Genomic DNA, 25,719 nt, shown 5'->3' with positions numbered 1-25,719 from the left:
CCTGTGATGACCTGGCGACTTGTCCAGGGTGTACCCCGCCTTTCACCCGTAGTCAGCTGGGATAGGCTCCAGCTTGCCTGCGACCCTGTAGAAGGATAAAGTGGCTAGAGATAATGAGATGAGATGCCTGTTTATGATGTGCTTTAGGTGCATCTTTAGGTTTATTTAATTTCTCCTCAACCAGCCAGGACTGGGTAGAATAATGATAATTTTTACAGGTCTTGAAACCAAGTCAACCAAATCTGCCTGCAACAATACAGAACCAGTCACCAGCAAATGCTGGAAAATTTAGCTTACCTTTATGTGTAATGTTCAGGCTTTGAGTCATTCAAACTAGCAGCCTTGGAACGGGATTTTATCAGGATTCACACTTCATTCCACTCATGCCACATTTTTCGAGTCTGCTGCTGATTTGCTTATAAATGGCTGCATCATTGAGTGTATCATTCAACCTGATGGACGTTTCACCCACAATATAAATGGTCAACTGCTCCTTTATTTTTAAATTGCTCCAGTTTCTAGACAAGCCTCCTGTTCCTTTTATTTCTTATCTTTTTTAATGTTATCTCTTTGAGGTATTAATCAGCCATCTCATAAAATGTCAGTGCATAGTATTTAATAGTCACAGGCACAATATTTAATACTTAATAACGTGTCATCCTCCTTCCCCGTAACATCCTGGTTCACGAGGGTGCTGATCAGATAATCTCCTGGCAAGTGTACTTGATCTCATCCTGGCTGATTGCCACATCATCACATCTTCCTGAGATTTTGTCTCTGGCTTATGTTCTGACTTGCCTTTCTGCAGATTAATTACCATTGAGCTCTGTAATAAGCGCATATGTGGAAGGAGACTAACATTTGCTCTTTCACTAAAACGGTTGTAAACGGCTGTACGAGGGTTGGGAAACCATGATGTGCATCCTGATTATAATGAAAGTGCTTACTTATAATATTAACAGCTCTCAGGCAGAGCTCTCGGGTAGTTTCAAAGCGAAGCAAGACAGCTTTATCAAATTAAGCTATTCTTCGATTTGCCACATTACTATATCAATGTTCACCCAAGCCTTAGGACTAGCATGTGGATTAATATCTGAGTGAGCTCTCTCTGTTTTGCAGACCCCTGAAGACCAACGGGATGAGCAGCCCGTTCCAAATATTGACCACCTCCTCTCCAACATTGGCCGAACAGCACCACTGGGGGACGCCTCAGGTGAATCATCCTATAGTTTACTTTATTCTGTGTTTGCTGCTTCATGTGCTCTGCCAAAAAAATAATAATCATGAAAGCAAATCTATAAATCACAGATTTATTCCATTTCCTATCCTGTAACTTTGTACACGTTTACCTCTTTTCTGACTTTGGGTTTAATTGTACTTTACCTCACTAGTTTTATTTTCCTCTTTGTTATAATCTCACCTTCAGCTCTTCTTTGCCAAATTCTTCTCTTTCTCTTTTTCTACTCCTTTTCGGGACCTCTCTTAATTCTGATCCTAGCTGTGCCAGTGGAGCAAACTCTGCGGTAGGAGCAGGATTTACACCTGACACTATGTTTGTGTGTTTGGGATGCTTCAAAGATCTTCAGCATCCAGTATTCATGCATAAGAAACCATCCAGTTAGCCATGATGTGTATGAATACATTGATACATACAGTATAATGTAAATTCAATACTGAGTCAGGCATCAATCGCTGTAAAAAGTGACATCTTAACAAGTCAATATATCTTGAATAAAGGAAAAGCTAGCTCATATTTCCCATTATGAGATTATTATATAACAGATATAAGACCATGAAGTCTAGTTCTAGGCATATTTTTTAGCTTAAAATGTGTCTTATTCTGTTGGCAGATAATGTTGGGTTTTTTTTCTATAAACAAATGCTTGACATAAGCAAAATTACCTGCTAACAGGATAAGACTAAGTAAGTAAAGACTAACTAGAAAAAGACTTAATAAGCTTATATTTGTTTATAAAATTGTAATATATTTTTTAAAAAATCTGATAGAGAAATTTCTGTTGAATTTGCCTATATTCAATATATTTTAACTTGCTATCATTTTTTCATTGGTAGAAGAAACCTTTCAGATCTTCACAGCAATCATCATACACCAAAATATAAATTAATTCCATAATACACTTCTCAGAGTACATTTTAATCAAGCATATGGAACAATATGGAACAGACAGTTCAGATTTATTTATCCAGCTCTGCAAAATCCTGACTTCTCTCTTTTCTCCATCTGCACAGATTCCACTAACAGTGATTCAGCTAAATCCAAGGTAACCGTCTACATTCTTTATTTAAACATTAGCACTGCATGACATTACAGTGACCCCTGAAGTCTAAACATTATCGATTCTCTGCAGCAGGGGTCTTCAATTTCAAAGAAAGATGTAAGCGCCAAGGATTTCCTTCCCCTGTCCATCATATCTGCTGTGACCCGGAAGAGAAAGAAGCATCGGAGTGCCTGCCCTACAGACAGCAGTAGTGATGAGGACTCCGAGCATGAGCCGGTGAAAGCTAGCAACTATGGAGAGCTGAGTGAGAATGGGGAGAATGAGAGGGATGGAGGTCATGAGGAGAGCAAAATGGGGTGTGCTGCCCAAAGCACAGAAAGTCAGACGACAGAAGTAAATGAAAAGGATGTAGAAGGAAAACGGATGATGGAGTCACACGAGGGAAGAGAACAGGAGGTGGGAGGGAGGGAGAGTGGAGGTAACCAGCAAGAGGATGATGGTATAAGAGTGGGCGTCAGTATGAGGATGCAGTTAGGGCGAGAGCAACCACAGCGGCCTCGAAGCTTCCTCTACTCCTACCAGAATACTCCAGGATCAAGAGTCACAGACCAGGCAGCCAGCTCTCCCTCGTCTCCCTGCTCCAGCGATGCCCACAGGCTCAGCCAGGTCAACTCCGCAAGCCGTAAGAAGCTGCGTGGGGAGAGGGTGCGCCCTCGCTCTTTATATGAGGAACCAGGTCTGGAGCGGGCTGTAGGTCTGGCCCGAGTCAAAGCCTCACTTGTGCGTGGCCAAGAGAGGCTGCGTCAGGCAATGTCCCCCAGCAGAGAGCCCTCTGTCCAGCAGAGTTGGCTGAGTCAGGTACACGCTAACTTCCTTTCCTCTGCCAACGACTTGTGGAGGTCAGGGACTCAGCGGCAACATGCTTCCCCGGAGACACGCCGCAGGCGGAGAGATTGGAGACGTCATACAGTGGTGGGAAGCAGTGGGGAAGGCTAAACAAAGGCATCTAAACAGCCTGAATCCTAATGCATTAACACATTGAAGGGAAATAAAGCACACTATTCAAATATCAAGTGTGTAGGCAGAAGGTTGAGTTTAAGTATTAAAATGAAGGAAAGCTTGGAGAGAAATGAATCCATTTCAGTTATTAATTGCATATTTGCACCATGCCGAAAGCAAGTGGTTCATGGAACATTTATGAAATAAAGGCTGAAGGCCTTTCGGCATTCTGCACTGGTGCAATAAATAACTTGAGCCCTTTCCAACTTCGTTTCCATCTCATCTCCATCACTGGAGGAGGGCACTTCAACGGATCCTCACTGCACGTCTGCAAGACTTTGCACTGCACCTTATCAGCAACACCAAACACAAAATGGCTCCTGACCTCAGGTGCAAGAACAGCAAGCTGTGGAGCAGCCATAACAATACATGCTGCCACTCATTCATAATTCACACACCATTACATACATTGCGAGAAAGGGTCTGGTCTGATTCACAAAGGTGTCTAGTTCTCCTGCACCCTTTCCCCAATAAACACAGTCTTCCCTTTTTTTCAGTGAAAATGACAGTATTTACACACAAAATGGGTGTCACAAAAACAGCTGCACTGAAATACATCATAACCTTACCTTCATCATTGGCGTGCCAATCAATCAATCAGTCTTGTTCTTTCTGTTCTGCGTTTTGACCTACAATACCTGTTCTCCTCTGGCGGCTTTGAGCAGTCACTGCAGATTTTTATTGTTTGACCAGTTATTACTGCCAGCCTCATGTGTATGACCTAATGTGTGTCTTGTGCATTAGATTGTCTTTGCCCTGTGTGTGTACACATGTATGCACCATGTGGACCAATTTACATTTTGTAACAGTTGTACAAAGCCTTGCTAAGTTAACCTCTGTGTACAAATGATAGTCGTTTTGAATTGCCCAACCCTTTTTTAATGTTTTATTTTTTAGACTGTTACATAAGGATGTATTATTTCTATGTATTCAATTAAAAAAAAAAAAAAAACATCAGGGAGATGGAGATGAAAGAAAAGACATGAGGAACAGACTAGCATTGACATTCCTTACAGGCATCCTGCAAATGGATCCTGATGCACTGAATGGAGGAGTTTACAGGACACTAAGAAGGGGGGGAATATTGTGAAGAAGCAGGTTTTCGACTGACAAGTCACAGATGTTTATATCCCTTCACAGTTCTCTGTGAAATCTATAGTCCAGCTCAGACCAGACCAGGTGGATGATGTTCTTTATTAAATAAAAGATTTAGGTGAAAGAAAAAAAAAAAAAGAGTGAAGGCACAGAAACGGATGCAGATACAAATTCTACTCAGATGCATGCATTGTGATGACTGCACTTTTCTCCAATACCACTGGAATCCAAAAGCACAGAGGTTACAGAATTTAACTTGCCACACATTTTTGCGAACATGACGTGCATTAATTAGTTAATATAAAAGCCAGAAAAGGAAAATCTGCACCAGACTAAATACCATGAGAGAATATAAAGCAGAGAAGAGTAGAAAACACATCAACCTTGCATACTACTGTAATAAATAGTAGGCCTGGGTCAAATAGGAGAGTGCGAGTGCTTTTTAACTGTTTGTTTTGCACAGAAATAAAATGGACTGCGTTGTGACCAGTGTGTTATTAAACAACTCCGAGCTTTGTCTGCAAGTCCATCTCCGAAAAGGGTCAATGATAATATGAAATAAACCCATAAGCAAGTGATTTTAAATAATTTAATTGATATTTGGATGAAAACAAATGCCAATAACGGTTTTCCACAGTTTTATTAGCCCACATACTGCCTTGGTCATGCATTAATATATGTATAGCAGAATACCAGGTGCACCAGAATAGAAATACCAAACAGCTGATGGACAAATAACGTCGCTATAATTAATTATGGGAAACTTACAAACGATGACATTGTATGACAATGTTTTCCCGTGCAGCATGAACACATAACTGCTCCATAAGTATTAACTCTAAAACCAAAATAGCCTTTATTATTATTATTAATAATAATCCAGTCACGTGTGCAAAAAAAAAAAGCCTAACCTACGTTACAACGAACGGACCATTTTAATGGAACCTCACACACAAATTCAATATTTAAAATTTGTCAGAAATAAAATAAAAATGAACGTTACCTTTCGGCCGAAAGCGCATCACATTTTAGCTACCGTAGATTTACAGTAAGACAACAGATAAGATCAGAGGACAAGAAATCAGAAAGAAAACAAGTCGAGTTGTCCTTCCGGTCACTGCGTGTCCGTGTCCCCGCCGTGTCCCGGCTCTGAGGAGGAAGCGGCGGATCCGTTGACGGCGCGCGCCTCGGTGTGGCAGTGGAAGAGCAGCTCGCTGTTCAGCGCTCTCAGTCTCTCCAGCTCGCGCTCCAGCTCGTGCACGCGCTGCTGCGCGCTCTCGCCCGGCGTCGCTGGGTTTCTCCGCGCGCGCCGCAGCCAGTTGTTTTCCTCCTCCAGGCGCGACATGCTCTTCTCCAGCTCCAGGTACTCCCTCACCAGTTCCTGTTTGGACATGTTCTGCAGCGTCTCTACGTGGTACCGCTCGTAGGTCTCGGAAAAGTCCCGTTGCAGAAACTCTCCGCCTGCGCCCCCAGCTCGGCCCATGCCGTCGCTCTCGCCGCCTTCTCCTCCTTCACCGTCCTCTTCTTCGTCCTCATCAGGCTCGAAGTAGTCTTCCTCGCTGGCCGTGTCTTCGGACCGACTCGCGCCGAAGGTCTTGCGGTTGCAGCGCTCCGTGTTCAGGTCGGGCTCCTCTCGGTCGTGTTCCTCCATCAGGAACTGGGTGGTGTTGTACGGAGCCACCGGTAGACCTTTAGCAAACATCTCGGCTCGGACCCGGGACGCGCGCGCGCTCTCTCGCTCGTCCAGCTCCTTCTTCTCCTCCCAGGTCAGTTTGAAGTACGGCTTCCAGCGTCGCTTCTTCTTAGACGGTCGTCGCCGGTGTTTCTTCTTGCCTTGGCGGACGTCCGGTGCACCCTCAGAACTGCAACCGGACCGCCTCTTGTTCCGAGGCTCCCGCTCGTCCTGGGCTTTACTGGAGGTCTTTTCAGTCGCGTTTCCGTCGTCACCGGCAGCATCGCCAGCCTTAGGCTCCGGATCGCTTCTCTCACGAGCGCGGCACATAGGGTGCGTATCCCCGGAGACAAGTCCCGGACACAACTCCGGCGGATTTCGTTGCACTTGTTTCTCCGCGATGTCACTCTGAGTGTTGTCTCTCTGTCGCCCCCTGTCGCCAGCCTCCGGCACAGCGTCGTCTTTACTCAGCTCCATAACTGTACACTCCCACCTGAAGGAGATAGAAGTTTGTGATCAGAGTGATGATCGCACAGATTTCTTCAAAAACTCACCAGTCACCTAAACTAACACATTTACGAAAAGAAAAAAAAAAGTAAAGCGTCAGCTTAAAGTATAAATAAATAAAACGGACAGTGAATTAATGCTTCTGTTTTAAATCAAACTTTAACATATCACCAAATTAACTAAGAAAAGTCACGAGCGAATAAAACTCACCCTTTACCTTCGGTTTATTTTTTTACTTATTACGCTACTTGAGACTGTTAATGTTAACTCCTTCCGCTCCGTTTACAACTCGCTAGTTTTCTTGACAGGACCAAGTACATTTCTACCCGTGGTAAACTCCTTTTCCCTTCTGCTACGGAGACGAGTGTTGCTTGTGAATTTATTACCTCCCCCACGTAAAGGGCGCATGCGGCTAGTCCTCGGTTTTTTGCCGCATCTTGGGACTTGAAGTTCAATTCTTCACCGACGTATAAGGAAAGCTCTCACACGAACCTACATTTCCCACAATTCACTGATTGTTTTCAGCTCCGACCAAGACACGCCCACTCTAGAACTTCATTGGTTCAAAAGTTTTTTCTGCCATTGCTTCCTTGAAGAAACACCTTGATTGGTTGTTTGCTCAATCACTCAGTCTGAAAGCCGTCCCGGTTGTTCTAGTGGACGCTACCATCAGGTTTGAAACGGGTACGAACAGTCTCTTTAAAATAAAATAAATTAAAAACCTCAGTCATTGAAGCCAAAAATAAAGTAACAGACTACAAGTATACTAATACTACAGTTTATAGTTCTTAAAAGAAACACATAATATTGATAATTCGTGTGGTTATGGTCCACTTGAAAAAGCACACATACCTCACTCTTCGGACGTGATTAAAGGCTCTTCATCCACAAAGTAGTCCTTATTCACGGCACTGTTTAGCCATTGAGTGAGTGTCTGGTAACGTACGTGTGTGTTCGTGGAGTGAACGAATACGCAAAGTTTTTACGGCCAAATTGATTTTATACGTCGATGTATGACGTTATTTCTCTACAATAAACGAACCAACGTTTAATAAGCGTGTTTTCTAAGAGACATCGAAAATATACCGTGACTATAAGAAGAGAATGCGGGGCGTTAGCTTTTCTGTTTGCCTGCTAGCTTCTCCTAGGTTTAGCTAACAGAGCTAGCTACATAAACAGCGGCTTCACCAAGTCGCGCAAAGATCGCCAAGAGTATGTGTGTTTAAGAATGTCAATAAAATACACTTTGTTGCGTCTCCCATATGAACAAAAAGAGGTCTTTCAATATTCACAAGCCACAATGGCTCTGATAGCAAACGTGCCTTTTTAAACAAGCTAGATTATTTAGCCAGATGGTACAGGTAGGTTAATTAGCTAGCAGGCTTTTTAGTTCGCGTAAACTAGCTCTTGTATATTTTTAGCAGGGCTAGTTTCGATGTAGGAAAAGCTAACTGAAGTACATTTCCCTGCAGCAAAACAACTGCGTTTAGCTCCACGCTATGGTGCCCTAAATAGGTTAGCTACGTAGCTAGCTCGTTACCAAAGACAGCCTGCTCTGACTCGCCAAGAAGCCATTTCTTCGCTAGGGAAGTTAAACTAGCGTTAGCTTCACCACAGCTGCGCCTTCATAACAAAAACATCGGGCCTCTTTCAGCACGATATGGCGTCCGAGCAACTATATAGATTTATTTTGTAACCGTAACACTGGAATGCAATAAGAAGTCAACCGATACACATCCGGAAATACATTTTCACGTCGAATATAAGGCTCGAGAACAAACAGTTTTGCACCTTTAGCTAAGCACCATGCCTGTTCTTGTGTGTGTGTGTATATATATAATATGAGGCTGGCTATTTACCATCAGTTATTTGACTTACACGCCACTGCAATGGCGCTCGACCAGGATTAGATTTTAGTTCATTATCATGGCCTCATTTCGTAAATAAAATGAACAAACTCCATCTGACTGTTCCCCGCTGATACAGCAGCATATGAACCGGATGATGGTAGACGGTGTACTGAAACAACCCATTGCTGTCTTTTTGCATAATTCAGTGTTTACGACAGTATTTGGATGGATTGTAAAATACATTACAAGCATGAACATTTAGAAAATAAAAAAACCCGTGCTATCACCCACACGTATCCAAAACTATTGCAAAGTGGTAAAGAGCAAATAAAAACAATCTTCTTTCACTTCTCACACTCATGCAAATGTATTCCTGCTTCTGATGTCCTTTGCTCAATCTTAACGCATTTACATTCAAGAATTGCTTCATGTTTTCATGTGACTCAGGTTCGTTTAATACATGCACTTGTAGATGGAGTTATGCAGTAAAATAGATTTTCTTGTTTTATGTAGTGAGAATGAAGTCCGCTTTGATATTTGATCTCACTCACTCTGAAATCCACATGAAGGCCATATACGTGTAATTTAAGGCTTTTCGGATTAGGAACTCTACATTCACACTGCTGGCAAAAGTGGGCCAAATCTGAATTATCATTTTTTTTTGCTCATATGTGACTCAGATCTGTATCTCCCCCCAATAACAGTGTGAACAGCAAAAATCACATGGAATCTGAATTTTTTTGATTCTGACTTGGGTCACTTTCATATGTGAAAACCTAAATCAGAAACCGGTCTGATTTTTTTTTTGACACTTCAGTCTGAACAGTCATCGGAATTCATGTGATTTTTACGACACTAGATCGACATTCATCATACTTCTGTGCTGGCGTGAGTCACTTGGTGAATACAAGCATGGAAGACAGCTGCAATGGATATAGTCAGTGGAGGGCCTGTGAGGTGTTAGACCTCATATGTATTTGGTGTGACACTTCTGTATAAGCAAAACATGAGGGGTTGTATCATAACCGGTCTGTGTTTCAAAGTGTACAGAATAGCAGCCATTGCACCACAAAAGGCCATAATTAAAAATTTCTCTTTTTCTCCTCCTCATCATCTGCTCAAAAATTCACTGACTTCCAACTGCACATCAATTTATAAATGAAAGCGTAAACAATGACTTTAGTGGCCTCCATGTTTACTTCTGTACAACAGTGTACTGTGTGTGAGGTCTTTGTTATTGTTCTTTTGCACATGCAGGTCAGTTCACGATAGAATTTTATATTGGCCACATTTAAAAAATAAGGAACAGCCAAAAATCAGATCTGAGCAATAAATCCAAATTGAGCACTAAGACTTGCAGTGTGAACGTAGCCTTTATACATACATGTTATGCTGGTGTGTTAAATTTTGTCCTTTTGAACAGTGACTTTCAGAAAAAAAAAAAGATTCTGTTTAACTGGGTTGGAAAACATCTCAGTACGGATTTAAGACACCCCCCCCCCCTTTTAAACGCATAATTCTGGCCTCTAAAATAAAAAAACTGAAACAGTTTCTGCACTCAACAAGCATTATGTAGCTTCTCAGAGTAACATTAAGATTCACATTAGTTTTGCTTCATGTTAGATGATGTCATTGCAGCACTTGTCCTCGAGTAAAACTTTGCCCATATCAAGGCTTTACTTTAGGTTCACTGGCAGGTGCTAAATGAATAAGAAAACAGAGTGTGCCTACAGACTGTTCTAAATGTCCCCGAGTTTATTTCAAAAGGATCAGTTGAGTCGATTCAATGGGTTGTTCGTTTTGAAATGAATTATTTTAAAAAGCATCCTAATTATTTTTAAGCACCTGAACCTCAGCATCAAATACTATACTGATCATTATGTAGTATGATTTCCTTGCACAAGATACATTCCTATTAGAGACACACACGATTTTGAGGCTTTTTCTTCCTCTGCCGTAGCCAGAATATCATTCCCTGAGCGATGAAAGGCCAGATCAAAAGCAGCAGCAGAGTTCGGCCAGAAACATCAAATGGCCACCATTTCTCCACCTGTGGATGGAAGTGAAATTTCCATTTCACATTTTTTTTAATACCATTTTGTTATTCAGACTCAAAATATTAATCTTTTAAAGTTTCCTCCCTCCTTTAAAGTCTAGACATTACCTCAGTCTGTGGAGATGTTAACTGCATGTGTCTCCACTGTGAATTGTGAGCCTTAAATATATTGAAAAAGGAAGAACAGGAGCAACATTAATAATTTCCGCTTTACACACAGAATACTGTACATCAGTAATCCAAAGTTTACAATGGATATGGTCATCAAGACAATCACAGTATTGTAGCAATATAGATGTCCCTAAACCATCTCCTTGTCAACATTCATACAGTGTAAAATCCTGTTTCGAGTTTTAGTTTCTCAACTTAACTGAGTTGCATACATCAAACAACCGTTAAAAAAGTGGGTTTTTTTAAATTAAATTTTTATTTGTGCGCTACCCCACTGAGATCCTAGTGACTCATATTCCACACAAATATTACTTTAAATGAACTCTCGCTTCTCTAATTCACTAGATGACACATATACTAATACTAACCAGGTATTAAACAACTTGCCTAAACTGATGGACACTACCCCACAAAAAGCCATCAAAAAGCCAAATGGGCTGGAACTATTTCTAAACTTAAATAGTTTTAATGTTTCTAATGGTTCTATCCAGCAATCTACAGTCAAGTCCATAAGTATTTGGACAGCAACACTTTGTAATGTTGATTCCGTACACCACCACAGTGGATTTGAAATGAAGCAGTCAGCATGTGGTTGAAGTGTAGACTTTGAGCTTTAATTCAAGGGGTTTAACAAAAAATAGTGCAATACTCATTTAGGAATTACAACTATTTCTTATATAGCTGCTCCATTTTCATAGGCTCAAAGGTAATTGGTCAATTGACCAAAAAGCAGTCCCCCCCCCCTTTTTTTTTTTTTTGGGGGGGGGGGGGGGGGGAGGTGTTACACCTTTATTCATCACATGTACATTAAAGCACAGTGAAATTCATTCTCTGCATTTAACCCATCTGAAGCAGTGAACACACACATACCCCAGTTGAGGGTTAGGCGCTGTGCACTTCAGCCATGGATGTAGAAGAAGGGGAAAGGTCAGTCCAGGGAATTGAATCAGTGACCATTTGGTCCCAAAGCTGCTTCTCTAACCTTTAGGCTATGGCTTCTCTCATGGCCAGATGTTGCTCGTTTCCTCCAAGTCTCAATATGTAGTCTAAACAGGTGTTGATGCAAGTGAAGGAGGCAATCATTAGGATGAAATAACAAAACAGAGAGGATAGCAGAAACTTTAGGAGTGGCCAAATCAACAATCTGATACATTCTTAAACAGAAATAATGCACTGGCAAGTTCAGAAACACCAAAAGGCCTGGAAGACCACGGACGACAACTAAAGTGGATGATCACAGAATTCTTTCCTTGGTATGAAAAACCCCTTTACAATGTCCAACCAAGTCAAGAACTCTCTTGAGGAGGGAGGCCTACTATTGTCAAAGTCTACAATCAAGAGACGCCTTCATGAATGTAAATACAGTGAGTTTCCCTCAAGATTAAAACCACTGGTAACACTCAAGAACAGAAAGGCCAGATTAGACTTTACTAGAAAACATTTAAAAAGAAAAAAAAAAAAAAAGCCTGCCCAGTTCTGGAACAAGATTCTTTAGACAGATGAAACTTTGATTAACTTGTACCAGAATGATGGGAAGGGAAGGACTCATGATCCAAAACCACATCTGTCAAACGTCCAACATGGTGGAGCCAGTGTTATGGCATGAGCATGTATGGCTACCACTGGAACTGGGTCACTGGTGTTTGTTGATGTGACTGCTGACAAAGCTATACCTTTTGCTCACAGTCAAATACTGCAAAACTGCTTGGATGGCGCTTCACAGTACTGATGGATAACGACCCAAAACATCAGAATCAGAATCAGAATTATTCTGATTCTGACCCAAAACATATTGTGAAAGCAACCCAAGAGCTTCTTAAGGCAAAGAAATGGAATGTTCTTAAATGACCTCAACCCAGTTGAGCATGCTTTTCAATGAGGACAAAACTGAAGGCAGAAAAACCAACAAACGAGCAACAACTGAAGGTGGCTGCAGTAAAGGCCTGGCAAAGCATCTCAAGAGAGGAAACTCAGCATTTGGTGATGTCCATGGGTTCCAGACTTTAGGTGGTCATTGACTGCAAAAGGATTTACTTCCAAGTATTAAAAATAATCCTTATATTTATAATTGTTAGTTCGTCCAATTACTTCTGAACATGTGAAAATGGACAAACCATGTAAAAATGATTATAATTCCTAAATGGCTAATGTGATTATTTTTTTGTTACACCTCTTGAATTAAAACTGAAAGTTTACACTTCATTAAAATTTTGATTGTTTAATTTCAAATCCATTGTGGTGGTGTACAAAAGCAAAAATTACCAAAATAGTGTAACTGTCCAAATACTTATGCACCCAACTGTACGTGTTATTCGCATTATTTTTATTGCATGAATTTCATACTGTTACCAAAACATACATTGTACTTTTTTGATACTTATCTTTCACCGTGTCACAAACTATACCAATTGTTTCATTACTTTGTCTGCATTCACAAGAAAAGCCTTACATAAGCTGCAGCCAAGCCCTCAACCACCTCTAGGCGCTCCATCACGCTCTGCATGTCCTCTCTGAGCCTCTGTAGTGCTAGTATGATCTGCTCCTGCACTTGTATGTCCTGTAGTCTTTCAGTCCCTCTCTCAGGGTTGTGTCCTCCTCCACCTGAAGCCTGCTGCCCTGCTCGTCTACCGCTGTTGTACAGAACACCGCCTAGATACAGGAATGAAAATACAGCTGCACATATAATCATGGTTCCATCTTGTCTAAATTCAACTTCAAATTTGTTCTGCACCCACCAGGAGCTTCCCTCCAACCATGCCTCATTCCATCTCTTCCTTGTTCCCTCTTCTTTGGTGGTGGTCCATTCCCAGCCCCCTCTCCACCCTGTCCAGCACCCAGCTGGGTCACCTGGAGGGCAGGTGTGTAGTTCACATGCCAGTTCTGCTTGTTGTACGGCTCAGGAACTGGCTGCTTGTAAGAAGCAAGTAAAGTGAGCGCATGGTGAGCTCGGCATATCTAACAATAGCACAAGCTCGTGTTGCCAAGAGTGGCAGAAGTCAAGTTCTTACCTTAACGCAGTCCAGCTGCTCCACTGAGTCACAGAAGATTTCACTCTCAGAGTCGCTAGTCAGCACCAGACCATCTGACAGAGCCATGTCTACACACAGGTAGTAACTATCAGTGTGTTTTAATCCTGAGTATATCATGTAAGCATGTTTGTTTTGGATTCATCATGGGTGCGTGGGTCCTGAGGTGAAAGTGGACTTTGAAGTATTGCAAATTCACTCGATCCATCTATGATCAATGGATTTGTCTATTTGGTTTTACAACCCAAAATTTATTGGTACACACTCACCGGTAATGTACAGTGGTGCTTGAAAGTTTGTGAACCCTTTAGAATTTTCTATATTTCTGTATAAATATGACCTAAAACATCATCAGATTTTCACACAAGTCCAAAAAGTAGATAAAGAGAACCCAGTTAAACAAATGAGACAAAAATATGCTACTCGGTCATTTATTTATTGAGGAAAATGAGCCAATATTACATATCTGTGAGTGGCAAAAGTATGTGAACCTTTAGGATTAGCAGTTAATTTGAAGGTGAAATTAGAGTCAGGTGTTTTCAATCAATGGGATGACAATCAGGTGTGAGTAGGCACCCTGTTTTATTTAAAGAACAGGGATCTATCAAAGTCTGATCTTCACAACACATGTTTGTGAAAGTGTATCATGGCATGAACAAAGGAGATTTCTAAGGACCTCAGAAAAAGCGTTGTTGATGCTCATCAGGCTGGAAAAGGTTACAAAACCATCTCTAAAGAATCTGGACTCCACCAATCCACAGTCAGACAGATTGTGTACAAATGGAGGAAATTCAAGACCATTGTTACCCTCCCCAGGAGTGGTCGACTAACAAAGATCACTCCAAGTGCAAGGCGTGTAATAGTCGGCGAGGTCACAAAGGACCCCAGGGTAACTTCTAAGCAACTGAAGGCCTCTCTCACATTGGCTAATGTTAATGTTCATGAGTCCACCATCAGGAGAATACTGAACAAGAATGGTGTGCATGGCAGGGCTACAAGGAGAAAGCCACTGCTCTCCAAAAAGAACATTGCTGCTCGTCTGCAGTTTGCTAAAGATCATATGGACAAGCCAGAAGGTTATTGGAAAAATGTTTTGTGGATGGATGATACCAAAATATAACTTTTTGGTTTAAATGAGAAGCGTTATGTTTGGAGAAAGTAAAACTGCCTTCCAGCATAAGAACCTTATCCCATCTGTGAAACATGGTGGTGGTAGTATCATGGTTTGGGCCTGTTTTGCTGCATCTGGGCCAGGACGGCTTGCCATCATTGATGGAACAATGAATTCTGAATTATACGAGCGAATTCTAAAGGAAAATGTCAGGACATCTGTCCATGAACTGAACCTCAAGAGAAGGTGGGTCATGCAGCAAGACAACGACCCTAAGCACACAAGTCGTTCTACCAAAGAATGGTTAAAGAATAAAGTTAATGTTTTGGAATGGCCAAGTCAAAGTCCTGACCTTAATCCAATCGAAATGTTGTGGAAGGACCTGAAGCAAGCAGTTCATGTGAGGAAACCCACCAACATCCCAGAGTTGAAGCTGTTCTGTACAGAGGAATGGGCTAAAATTCCTCCAAGCCGGTGTGCAGGACTGATCAACAGTTACCACAAACGTTTAGTTGCAGTTACTGCTGCACAAGGGGGGGTCACACCAGATACTGAAAGCAAAGGTTCACATACATTTGTCACTCACAGATATGTAATAGTGGATAATTTTCCTCAATAAATAAATGACCAAGTATAATATTTTTGTCTAATTTGTTTAACTGGGTTCTTTTTATCTACTTTTAGAACTTGTGTGAAAACCTGATGATGTTTTAGGTCCTATGTATGCAGAAATATAGAAAATTCTAAAGGGTTCACAAACTTTCAAGCACCACTGTATCAAGACTCAAACAAATTTAGCAAAAAACACACTGACCAACACAGACAAATTATTTAGTGCCTAGAAATACTCCAATTCACCACAAACATGTATGCACTGTTTTCCTCCTGAACAGACCTTATATTTGCCTACCTACTGAACCGAAGTTAAAACAATGGGTGAGTTAAAATTACAATTTACATAATTTTCCCAAAATGTAGGCTACTGGACCAGAAGAGACACGTCTGGTGCTTGCAATGTGCTTCTTGTTTTGTAAAATTGCATATCTTAAATCAACACACATTTGTATACGGTCTCAGAATAAATAAATAAAAAAATATCGGATGTTTGTCATTAAAAATTAAGTATATAAATCACATTGCAACTCTATTATTCTCCACATTTGGTCCTAATCAGAGTCTGATGCTTGTGTGTAGAAACTATGTGCTGAGGAAGATGATTATTTCAGCCTGAAAGTGTCTGTAACTACTCAATTAAGTGCTGTCCATTTTTATGCATAACAGTGTCATAAACCACAAGTGTTTGTGAAGAGGGGGACTAAAGAAGCAAACTTTGGATATTTAATTTAAACTGGCTGACTGAGTATATTTGTATAAATCTAATTTTTGACTGAATTGAATGTTTTCATTGGCCAAATGACACACGATGACTCAAACACAAAAGAAAATGGTCTAAGGCACATGCAGTATTACCTGCACTTTCACTCTGAGGCACACTCTTAAGGAAAGGCTCAAGATCCAGCTTTTGCTCTTGTTCTGGAGTTATTTCTTCTTGTATGGCACCATTCATATCCTCAGCTGGATTTTCAGTTGCTTCGTTTGCATTTATATCTGACAAAATAAAACCTATCATGTTTTAAAAATATTTATTTATTTCCCATGTTTTAGGTTGAGACATCGTTAGTCTTCAATTGCATTTGAACACTACAAAAGCCTACACTTTTTTTGTTTCCTCATACAGAGTGAACTTTAGTAATAGTGCTACACTATACGTTCTTGTCATCTTTTTTTTTGTCATCTTTAGTTAACCCAAATGGATTTCCTATACATTATATTCTGTCTTGGTTTATTTCTCTTGACAATTATAAAATTTGCTTTTGAGATTCAAATGGTATTTTATTAATAAACTAGGTAGTTACATAAAGATTTATTGAGTAGTTGACTACTCTTGCCACACACTCACCTTGTCTCAGACTCAGTAGTGCCTCTGGTGGTCTTGGCAGATCATGAATGACATGGTAGAGTGGCTCAAAGTAATGGTAAAAAGAGGCCGTCTTCTCATTTATGGCCATATTGTCTATTACCTTATAAACAGAATGTGTTAATTCAACTATTTTCTCAAAGCACATTCACAACAGCAGGAAAAGAACACAGTTGTATTAGTATGTGATTTTGTGAGACTTGGTAAAAGACAGAGTTTAAAGGGGAAGAAAGGGCAATATATAGAGTAAATATAACAATAAAACACACATTGACGAACCTTATTCAAGACTTACAAAAGTTTTTTGTTCTAAGGTTGGAAAGTTATAGTGTTTTGAAAGTAGCTCGAGCAAACTATTTCCGCAGTTTGAACAGCCCGCCATGATATTAATTTTATCCAATCAGAATGCACGTTCATTTTCTCTGTGTAACACTCATGACATATGTATGTGCCCAGTTGTGTTGGCTCACTGAGGTTGGGAATAGCACGTGTGAATCGGAAAGTAGGATGAATTGTAAGTGATCGGCTACACAATGCCACAGTGTCTTGCTTTCGGATGTAATAACAGGACCGATGGAAAGCATAACGATCCTCCAGACGTGTCTTTTCACTCGTTTCCGCTGAAAAACACCAAGCGAGTTCGAGCTTTCTTCTCTTCTTTCGTCATCACCGGAGTCGAGAGTACCTCTCCTAGGTTCAAACTGGTACCCTTCTAAGCCATAGTCTGCTTGCAGTGTGTCTTGCGGGATCTCTTCGTACGATTCGACAGAGCTGTCGCTTTCAGTTGATGCGCCCGACGCCATAATTACACGCTTCTCTCCTAGTGCAGTGGGTAGGGCTGACGTCACGGTCTTTTAAAAATGGCGACTCTTGTGCGGTTTAGCGTACCGACTATTATATTTACAATTACCAAGATATTTCGTTGTTTTCTAGTACATAAATTTGATAGAATACTTAAGAATACGTTACTTTGTCACATCAGCAACCGTATATATTGCCCTTTCTTCCCCTTTAACAAAGCTTTGCACAGATGATATAACAAAATAAGCATAGCTAACCTCTTGCGCAACTTTCTTCATCTCATCAACATAGGCAGCCATGGCACTCTCACGACTCATGTTTCCAAGCCGATTCCAAGCATCCCTAGAAGAAGAAAATATCTGCAATTGGTAGATGCATATATGTTCTTATACTAAGCCGAAATTTTAATACAAATACAAGACGACATGCACACCTTAAAGATAATGTGACACAGAAGTCATAATTTTAAGTATGACATTTCTGAGTGGAACAGACTGAGGCACTACATATTCGCTCAGCGAGACATAAGGTTTCAGGAAAATGATGTGAAAATTAAAACAATATCCTGGAGGCAGAAATAAAACTCCAGAGCCTGCAGCTAGACCTGATCAAACTCCTCCTATAACCTTTACCCTAAACAACAAGACTCTACGACAAGGAAAACACACATCCAACCTGAAAAAGCACTGAACTATCTCCACCCCCTGGACTGCTGGTTTGATTCAGCCCCAGTAGGAGTACCTGGATCAGGTCTGTCTCCACCCCCTAGACTTTTGGCTCTACAGAGTGGTGGTACTTGGGGGGGGGAAACCCAGGCCAAACCCAGACATACATGTGGAGAACATGCACAGAAACTCCATACAGAAAGTAACCCAATCTCAGGATTGAATTGGGAACTCTGGAGTACTATCTGCTGCATCACTGTCCTGCCCCATGTAAGTTACTTTTTTCTTTCCTGTGCACAGATGTTTGCATGAACAAAGATGATGATCATTGGTGGGTAAAAGTAACTGTTTTGATTGAGGATTACAAGACTAAGAATTCTAATACTGCTGAATCATGTATGATATAACAAGGTGTCAGTGGGTTGTGTTTATTTGTTCATTTTCTATACCACGTATCCATTGCGGGTGAGCTGGAGCCAATCCCAGCTGACACAGACTGTTTGCACATGACGTCACATGTCCTATGACCCTCTCTGATTTAGCTGTGTCCACCATCTTTGTGGAATAACACATGCGTAGCAACAAGTAGCTTAATATTAACTGCGCAAATTTGCGGCATTTCTCGGCTGCTCAAACAATTCTGCTAAGGCTGGAGTCAAATTGTTTAGTTTACCCACTGTTAAAATGCAAGAAAGACCCCAAATGGAAGATTTAACCCATAGACAACAGAGACAGTGGCTTGCAAATCTGAATAGATCGGATATAAAAGAGACCAGCAACAAGTATGTGCAGATCATTTCGTAAAGGGTAAGTTTATATTTCTACCGTTTATGTGAACCACAGACAAAATATATATGAAGATGCGACATACTGTAAGTGATATACATGTAAACGCTACTCCAATTTATATTGCAGTTACAAATGTATAGCACAAAGCCCCAGTAAAGCGTAGGTCGTTGAGTTCGATAAAATGTTGCCTTAGAAGACATCAATAATTAGGTTGGGGTTTTTTTTGGTTTGTGTTTTGTGTAACATTTGCCCACATCAGGAACCTACTAGATCCTTACAGTAAACTTGCGCTAAACTTTTGTATGCTTTCATCTGCTTCCCAGTGACAAAGTTAGTAGTTAACACCAGGTAATTCACAATGTCTGTGTAATTCACACTCTGCCACATCCATACATCATCTTCATACTCTACAACATTGCTGTATGGATCCAACCCTGAACATTCTTTTATCTTTTCCCTGTATCTGACCTTGTCACTATTACTCAATTTGTGATACATTTGTGAAAAATTACAGCTCACCATTGTACTCTCTTTGGTCGCCATGGATGCTATACCACAAAGATGGCAGACACGACAAAATCGGAGAGCATCATGAGAGATTCATGACGCAAGTGCAAACGGTCTATTGGTTGAGAGGCAGAGTTCACCCTGGACAGATTGCCAATCTATCGCGGGGCTAACACAGAACAACAGACAGCCATCCACACTCACAGTAGAAAGAAAGAAAGCACAACTTTATTCACCACACACTTGTGAAATTTCCTCTCTGCATTTAACCCATCTGAAGCAGTGAACACACACATGTGAGCAATGAGCACACACACATACCCAGAGCAGTGGGCAGCCATGCTAACAGCACCCGGGGAGCAGTTGGGAGTTAGGTGCCTCGCTCAAGGGCACCTCAGCCCAAGGCCGTCCCATATTAACCTAACCTGCATGTCTTTGGATTGTGGGGGAAACCCACGCAGACACGGAGAGAACATGCAAACTCTGCACGGAAAGGCCCTTGCCGGCCGCTAGGTTCGAACCCAGAACCGTCTTGCTGTGAGGCGACTGCGCTAACCACTACACCACCGTGCCGCCCAGTCACACCTCTGGGCAATTTCGAGTAGCCAGTTGATCTAATCTGCATGTTTTTGGACTGTAGAAGGAAACCAACACAGGTACAGGGAAAACATGCAAACTCAACACTGAAAGGCCCCGGTCAACCGGTTGCGTTTATTACAGATTTTAAAAGCTATAAAGACATAATGATGAAGAATCACTACACTCACCACTTGTAGCGACCCACAGGGTCCCAGAAGCCTGGGCGAGATGTTGTGCAAGGTCCACACACAGCCTGCTTATACAGGCTATAGAAACGCAGCATCACTTCATATGAAGGCCTGTAGGAACCTGCTCATCATATTGAACACACACACATTCGGGATATACAAGAAATAAAGAGTGTTATGAATGAACAGTCACTGCTACAGTGTATTTTGCGGCTTATATAATTCACACATCCAACATGGTATCAAACTAGCAGCTTGCTCTGTGTTTTTCAGCGAAGGTGTAAGTGATACTCTACCGTTTTTGGGCAGGTTCTGGATGACATCCACAGCCGCCTGAAAGCGCCTCTGACACTCTTCAGACTTGGACGGAGGCAGATGTGCCACTTGGATCTCCATAAGCAAAGCCTGAGGCCTACAGCTGGTTAAAACAACCGAAAGGAAACGAGCTGAAACTCTAAACCCAGCCGCAGTAGCCAGACACATTCATTCCAGCTCATTTAAACTGGGAGAGCGTTACAGTGCAATATTTTCCGGAAGGCTCAAGGACAGTCGTGTCAGCTCTCCACCCTGGAGCAGGCGATGATATCCCCAGGGTAAACCTAAGAACTGGAATAAAAATCGTGGTTTTGCTATTTCTTTTGCAATAAAACAGCACACTAGTAGCTACTTCTGTTTAGCCAGTGAGGTGAGTACAGTTCACTGACCTCACCTGCAGTCTGACTGAAATAACACCAAGCCCAGGATTAAAAAAAACAACAACAACGTGTATGAGCTGTCAAAGTATCCAAACAGCCAAAATTAGCACGTAACTGCGAAATGCGAACTCTCATAAAGTAACGAGTGCGTTTGCTGTCTGTTTACAACCGGTTTCGAAAAACTGCTGTGGAATTCAGTTTACTTCCGGGTCTTGTCACGTGACAGAGAAAGGCCAGCGCACTAAGAGCGACTACTGTGTGCAAATACATACATCAGCTCCTAGGAATAATAATAATTATTATTATTATTATTAAACAATTTAATGGAGGAAGCCATGGCCAATCAACTTTGGGACCAAAAAGGTTGCTGGTTCGATTCCCTGGACCAGCAAGAATGGCTGAAGTGCCCTTGAGCAAGGCACCTCAACCCCGACTGCTCCCCACTGCTGTGGATAAGAGTGTCTGCTAAATGCCTGTAATGTAATGGGTTGCATCGGATATAGAGAAGGCAAAAATGTATCTGCAAATCAAACAAAGAAAAACGATTAAGATTAATATATGCAAAGCCTATACTCTCAGAAAATAAAGTACATTATTGTACCTTTAGGGGTACAATGGCTTGTCACTGGCGTAGTACCCTCTCAGGTATTTATTTGTACCCTTTATATACTGCTTAGGAACATATATGTACCTTTTTGGCCCTAAAAAGGTACACATAGTTACCTTGAGGTCTAATAATGAGCCCTAAGGGGTACATTAGTGTAGACTGTACCTTGGGATACAGAAAAGGACTCCTACTGTACCCCTATTTCTGACAGTGTGTATATATTTTTGTGGTGTGATAACCCGTGGCTTTCACCACTAGATGGCATAATAGAACAGACACATCTTTCATATCTACACATTTATACAGTAGGTTAGTAAAAAGGGTTGGGGGGAAAATCCACCTTTTGGTGAAGTAGCTGCATCTCATACTGAAAAAATGAGAAAAATCCCACCTTTAATTGAAATAAATTTATTCAGATAAAAGCAAATCCCTCATCAAGAAATAATTATTTTCAACAAAAATACATGTAGCACTATTATTGGCATCCCTGGATTGAATACTTTATACAACCTTCCTTTGCCAGTAAGACAGCACTGAGTCTTCTCCTATAACATTTTATAAGGTTGGAGATACAGAGCAAGGCATCTGAGACCTTTCCTCTTTACACAATCTCTCCAGATCATTTTGGGTCCAAGGCCCTCTCTTGTGTGCTCTCATCTTCAGCTCACCCCACAGGTTTTCAAAGGGTTCAGGTCAGGGGACTGAGATGGCCATGGCAGAAGCTTGATTCTGTGGTCAGTGAACCATTTTTATGTTGATTTGAACATATGCTTTGGATCATTGTCCTGCTGGAAGATCCAGTGACGACCCAGTTTTAGTTTCCTGGCAGAGGCAGCCAGATTTTGGTTTAAAATATCCTGGTATTTCATGGAGTCCATGATGCCATGTACCCCAACAAGGATTCCAGGGGCTTTGGAGGAAAACAGCCCCAAAATATCACAGAACTTCCACCATATTTTACAGTCAGGATTGGGTTATTTTCTTTATAGCCATCCTTCTTTTAACGCCAAATCCACCTTCAGTGTTTATTGACAAAAAGCTCCATTTTTGTTCCATCAGACCATAGAACACGGTTCCAGTCAAAGTTGTAGTAGCGTTTCACAAACTTCAGGTGCTTATGTTTGTGGTTAACTGACAGAAAAGGCTTTTTTTCTGGCAAACCTTCCAAATAATCTGTTGGCATGGAGGTAGCGTCTGATGGTGGTTTTGGAGACTTGGAAACCCCAAGATTTTACTTTTTCCTTGTAATTCATCAACAGTAATCCTTGGTGTGTTTTGTTTGTTTGTTTTTGTTTTGTTTTCATCTCTCTTACCATCCTCTTCACTGTACGTGGAAGCAAAATAAACTTGGGTCTTCTTCCAGGCAAGTTTGTAACAGTTCCACTTGGTGTTCACTTTTTTTAATTTAAATTATTGTCCTAACAGTAGAAATGGGCATTTTCAGGTGAGTAGTTTTTTAAACTGTTCCACTGTTTCTGTAAGCTACCAGATGAAATTTGCAAGTAATCTGGGTAATGCTTTGCTCGTTGAAATATTCAGAGAATTAATTTAATTCAAATAAGTTTCTGATGAACATACTTAAATCTAGGGTGGCACGGTGGTGTAGTGATTAGCACTGTCGCCTTACAGCAAGAAGGTCCTGGGTTTGAGCCCCGGGGCTGGCGAGGGCCTTTCTGTGTGGAGTTTGCATGTTCTCCCTGTGTCCATGTGGGTTTCCTCCGGGTGCTCTGGTTTCCCCCACAGTCCAAAGGCACGCAGGTTAGGTTAACTGATGACTTTAAATTGACTGTGAGTGTGAATGGTTGTCTATGTGTCAGCCCTGTGATGACCTGGCGACTTGTCCAGGGTGTACCCCGCCTTTCGCTCGTAGTCAGCTGGGATAGGCTCCAGCTTGCCTGCGACCCTGTAGAACAGGATAAAGTGGCTAGAGATAATGAGATGAGATACTTAAATCTTAATACTTAATTTTTTTCAGGGTTTTGGTTCCCTGGGAGCTTTTTGTAGTCAGAATAACATCAGGGTTTTATTGCTGAGACCATGGGGGAGATGTAATTCTTCATTCGGCCATGAGAGGGTAGCATTGCATTAAAATGCTGAACAAAATTTGGTTCCTGCATAATGTCTAGTTATTATCTTTTTTTAAAAAAAAAAGCATTTAAAATACGCAACCACAAATAAATAAATACCCGAATAGGTTGAATAGGACGTGTTTAATATTATTTACATTTCTGACTGTTTGTTTTAAACAGGATATTGGTTATGTGTAAACAGGCCACCTATCTTGCTCCTGAACAGATTTGGATTTAGGAAAACCTTGGGTAGTTTATATCCTGAAAACAGAAGATTTTGCCATATAATTAATTATTTTTCAAACAGACAAGCCGCCACTTGCTACGTTATGTGGGGAAAAGCACATCAGTGTGCTCAACATGCTCCTGAAGCAGCGCTCTGTAACTCGTCCTGCTTCTCGGTGGTAATCGGATTGCACTGTGCGTCTTCCGCTCGTTGCGTCACCAGACATGGGCGGGGCCTCCGATATTTCGGATAAATGCGGCAAGTGCTGCTTATAAAACGGGGAAAATAAATCAGTGGTGTCTTTTTTTGCGAGAGTCAGTCGGGAATATAGGCCAAGGACGCTCAAGCTCACAGGAAGGAGGAAGAGCTGCTGAAAAGCGGTCAGGCGGCAGAAGTGTGATGCTGGGCAGCGAGGACAAAGCAAAGGCCGGGCACAGGGAGGGAGGCAGGGGAGCCGCTCATCCTAAAGCACAGCAGCCTCTGAGGAATTTAGGTAGGAAAAGGAAAAAGACAGCACACACTCAACTCACAGCCTAGGGCACACATTATTATTATTATTATTATTATTATTATTATTATTATTATTTACACCATAAGGTGGTGTATTATTAAAGCCTATAATAAACCAAGAGCTTTAAACCAGTATATCAGAGGATTTCATTCATTGCACAGAGTTGAGAGTAAAGGAACTATAAGCACAGTAGTTTAGTGTTGTGAATGCCAAGTTGAAGTAAAATACTTGGTCCATTAATAGCCAACATATCTGGAAAGACATCAAATTATGTTATTTATTTATTTATTTATTTAAAGGACTGTCAGGAGTGTTACAGTGGTGCTTAACCATCAGTCATTATCAGTGTACTGAAAAGCTAGAAAACATTTACATGACTGCCAGTTAGCAGACGCGCTTATCCAGAGCAACATACAATATACCCAGAGCAGCCTGGGGTTAGGTGCCTTGCTCAGGGGCACTTCTGGCATTCCTGCTGGTCCAGGGAATTGAACCAGCAACCTTCTGGTCCCAGAGATGCTTCTCTAATCATTGGGCCATGGCTTCCATTATTGACATTTGCACACATTTACTTATTTATAACCCTCTGAAATAAGCACTTTTGGGGTTCCTAGGGGAGGGAGGGAGTTAATCAAAATAAATTTATTTTTTACACGTACAGGAAATTGTTTTGGTGAGTGCACATGAAACATATAAAGTAGGTGACGTTGGACTGTTTACAGAATCCAGGAAAATAGATAGATAGATAGATAGATAGATAGATAGATAGATAGATAGATAGATAGATAGATAGATAGATAGACCTAAAATAAATAAGATAATTCATTTCTTAAACCAGCCCTGTGATGACCTGGTGACTTGTCCAGGGTGTACCCCGCCTTTCACCCGTAGTCAGCTGGGATAGGCTCCAGCTTACCTGCGACCCTGTAGAACAGGATAAAGCGGCTAGAGATAATCGAGATGAGATGAGGAAATTGTTTTGGTGAGTGCACATGAAACATACAAAACAGGTGACGTTGGACTGTTTACAGAATCCAGGAAAATGGATAGATAGATAAACCTAAAATAAATAAGATAATTAATTTCTTAAACCAGTCCTGTGATGACCTGGCGACTTGTTCAGGGTGTACCCCGCCTTTCACCTGTAGTCAGCTGGGATAGGCTCCAGCTTACCTGCGACCCTGTAGAACAGGATAAAGCGGCTAGAGATAATGAGATGAGATTTCTTAAACCCTACAGACCTGGTACCATGTGCAATAGAACGCTACTATAATTGATGTCTGGTAAAAAGTTTTTTAAAAAATGCTGATTTGGTAA

General features: G+C 41.3%; 4 protein-coding genes across 15 annotated transcripts in view; 2 read left to right on the top strand and 2 right to left on the bottom strand.

Annotated features, from left to right (window-relative positions):
- arhgap23b (Rho GTPase activating protein 23b) overlaps positions 1–3,873 on the top strand; it is a 57,135-nt gene extending 53,262 nt beyond the window's left edge. For 3 of the 7 annotated variants that reach the window (XM_060939788.1, XM_060939785.1, XM_060939787.1), the window contains exons 22-24: positions 1,120–1,213; positions 2,251–2,282; positions 2,370–3,873. In XM_060939788.1, the coding sequence (XP_060795771.1) occupies positions 1,120–1,213; positions 2,251–2,282; positions 2,370–3,236 (993 nt within the window). In that variant the 3' untranslated portion in view covers positions 3,237–3,873. Of the gene's footprint in view, positions 1–1,119; positions 1,214–1,498; positions 1,524–2,250; positions 2,283–2,369 lie in introns of all 7 variants that reach the window. The other 4 variants (XM_060939791.1, XM_060939786.1, XM_060939789.1 and 1 more) reach the window with 3 other exon arrangements.
- A 1,096-nt stretch (positions 3,874–4,969) lies between these two features.
- On the bottom strand, positions 4,970–8,585 carry hexim1 (HEXIM P-TEFb complex subunit 1). Of its 3 annotated transcripts, none has more exons than XM_060939800.1 (2): positions 7,426–8,585; positions 4,970–6,559 (listed from the first exon to the last, which is right to left on the bottom strand). In XM_060939800.1, exon 2 carries the CDS (start codon positions 6,541–6,543, stop codon positions 5,509–5,511), a length of 1,035 nt encoding a protein of 344 aa, XP_060795783.1. In that variant the 5' UTR covers positions 6,544–6,559; positions 7,426–8,585; the 3' UTR covers positions 4,970–5,508. The 3 variants fall into 3 exon arrangements, with proteins under 3 accessions (XP_060795783.1, XP_060795781.1, XP_060795782.1); XM_060939798.1 differs by lacking the exon at positions 7,426–8,585 and adding an exon at positions 6,784–6,953; XM_060939799.1 differs by lacking the exon at positions 7,426–8,585 and adding an exon at positions 6,791–6,953.
- Positions 8,586–10,155: 1,570 nt separating this feature from the next.
- acbd4 (acyl-CoA binding domain containing 4) lies at positions 10,156–21,191 on the bottom strand. 4 transcript variants are annotated; one of them, XM_060939793.1, is made up of 11 exons: positions 20,999–21,191; positions 20,591–20,900; positions 20,295–20,415; positions 17,824–17,908; positions 16,748–16,868; positions 16,258–16,395; positions 13,659–13,747; positions 13,386–13,560; positions 13,100–13,299; positions 10,588–10,638; positions 10,156–10,473 (listed from the first exon to the last, which is right to left on the bottom strand). In XM_060939793.1, the coding sequence occupies exons 2-11, from the start codon at positions 20,775–20,777 to the stop codon at positions 10,339–10,341; spliced, it is 1,302 nt and encodes a 433-aa protein (XP_060795776.1). In that variant the 5' UTR covers positions 20,778–20,900; positions 20,999–21,191; the 3' UTR covers positions 10,156–10,338. The 4 variants fall into 4 exon arrangements, with proteins under 4 accessions (XP_060795776.1, XP_060795775.1, XP_060795777.1 ...); XM_060939792.1 differs by having other exon boundaries at positions 20,591–21,191; XM_060939794.1 differs by having other exon boundaries at positions 13,386–13,557; positions 20,591–21,191.
- A 3,028-nt stretch (positions 21,192–24,219) lies between these two features.
- The window catches only part of plcd3b (phospholipase C, delta 3b), a 30,750-nt gene continuing 29,250 nt past the window's right edge, over positions 24,220–25,719 (top strand). Inside the window, exon 1 of the mRNA XM_060939782.1 lies at positions 24,220–24,384. Coding sequence (XP_060795765.1) covers positions 24,291–24,384 — 94 coding nt within the window. The 5' untranslated portion in view covers positions 24,220–24,290. The remainder of the gene's footprint in view (positions 24,385–25,719) is intronic.

This window comes from Neoarius graeffei, chromosome 14 (assembly GCF_027579695.1).
Source record: "Neoarius graeffei isolate fNeoGra1 chromosome 14, fNeoGra1.pri, whole genome shotgun sequence".
Lineage (NCBI taxonomy): Eukaryota > Metazoa > Chordata > Actinopteri > Siluriformes > Ariidae > Neoarius > Neoarius graeffei.
This window is presented reverse-complemented; position numbering and strand designations above follow the sequence as displayed.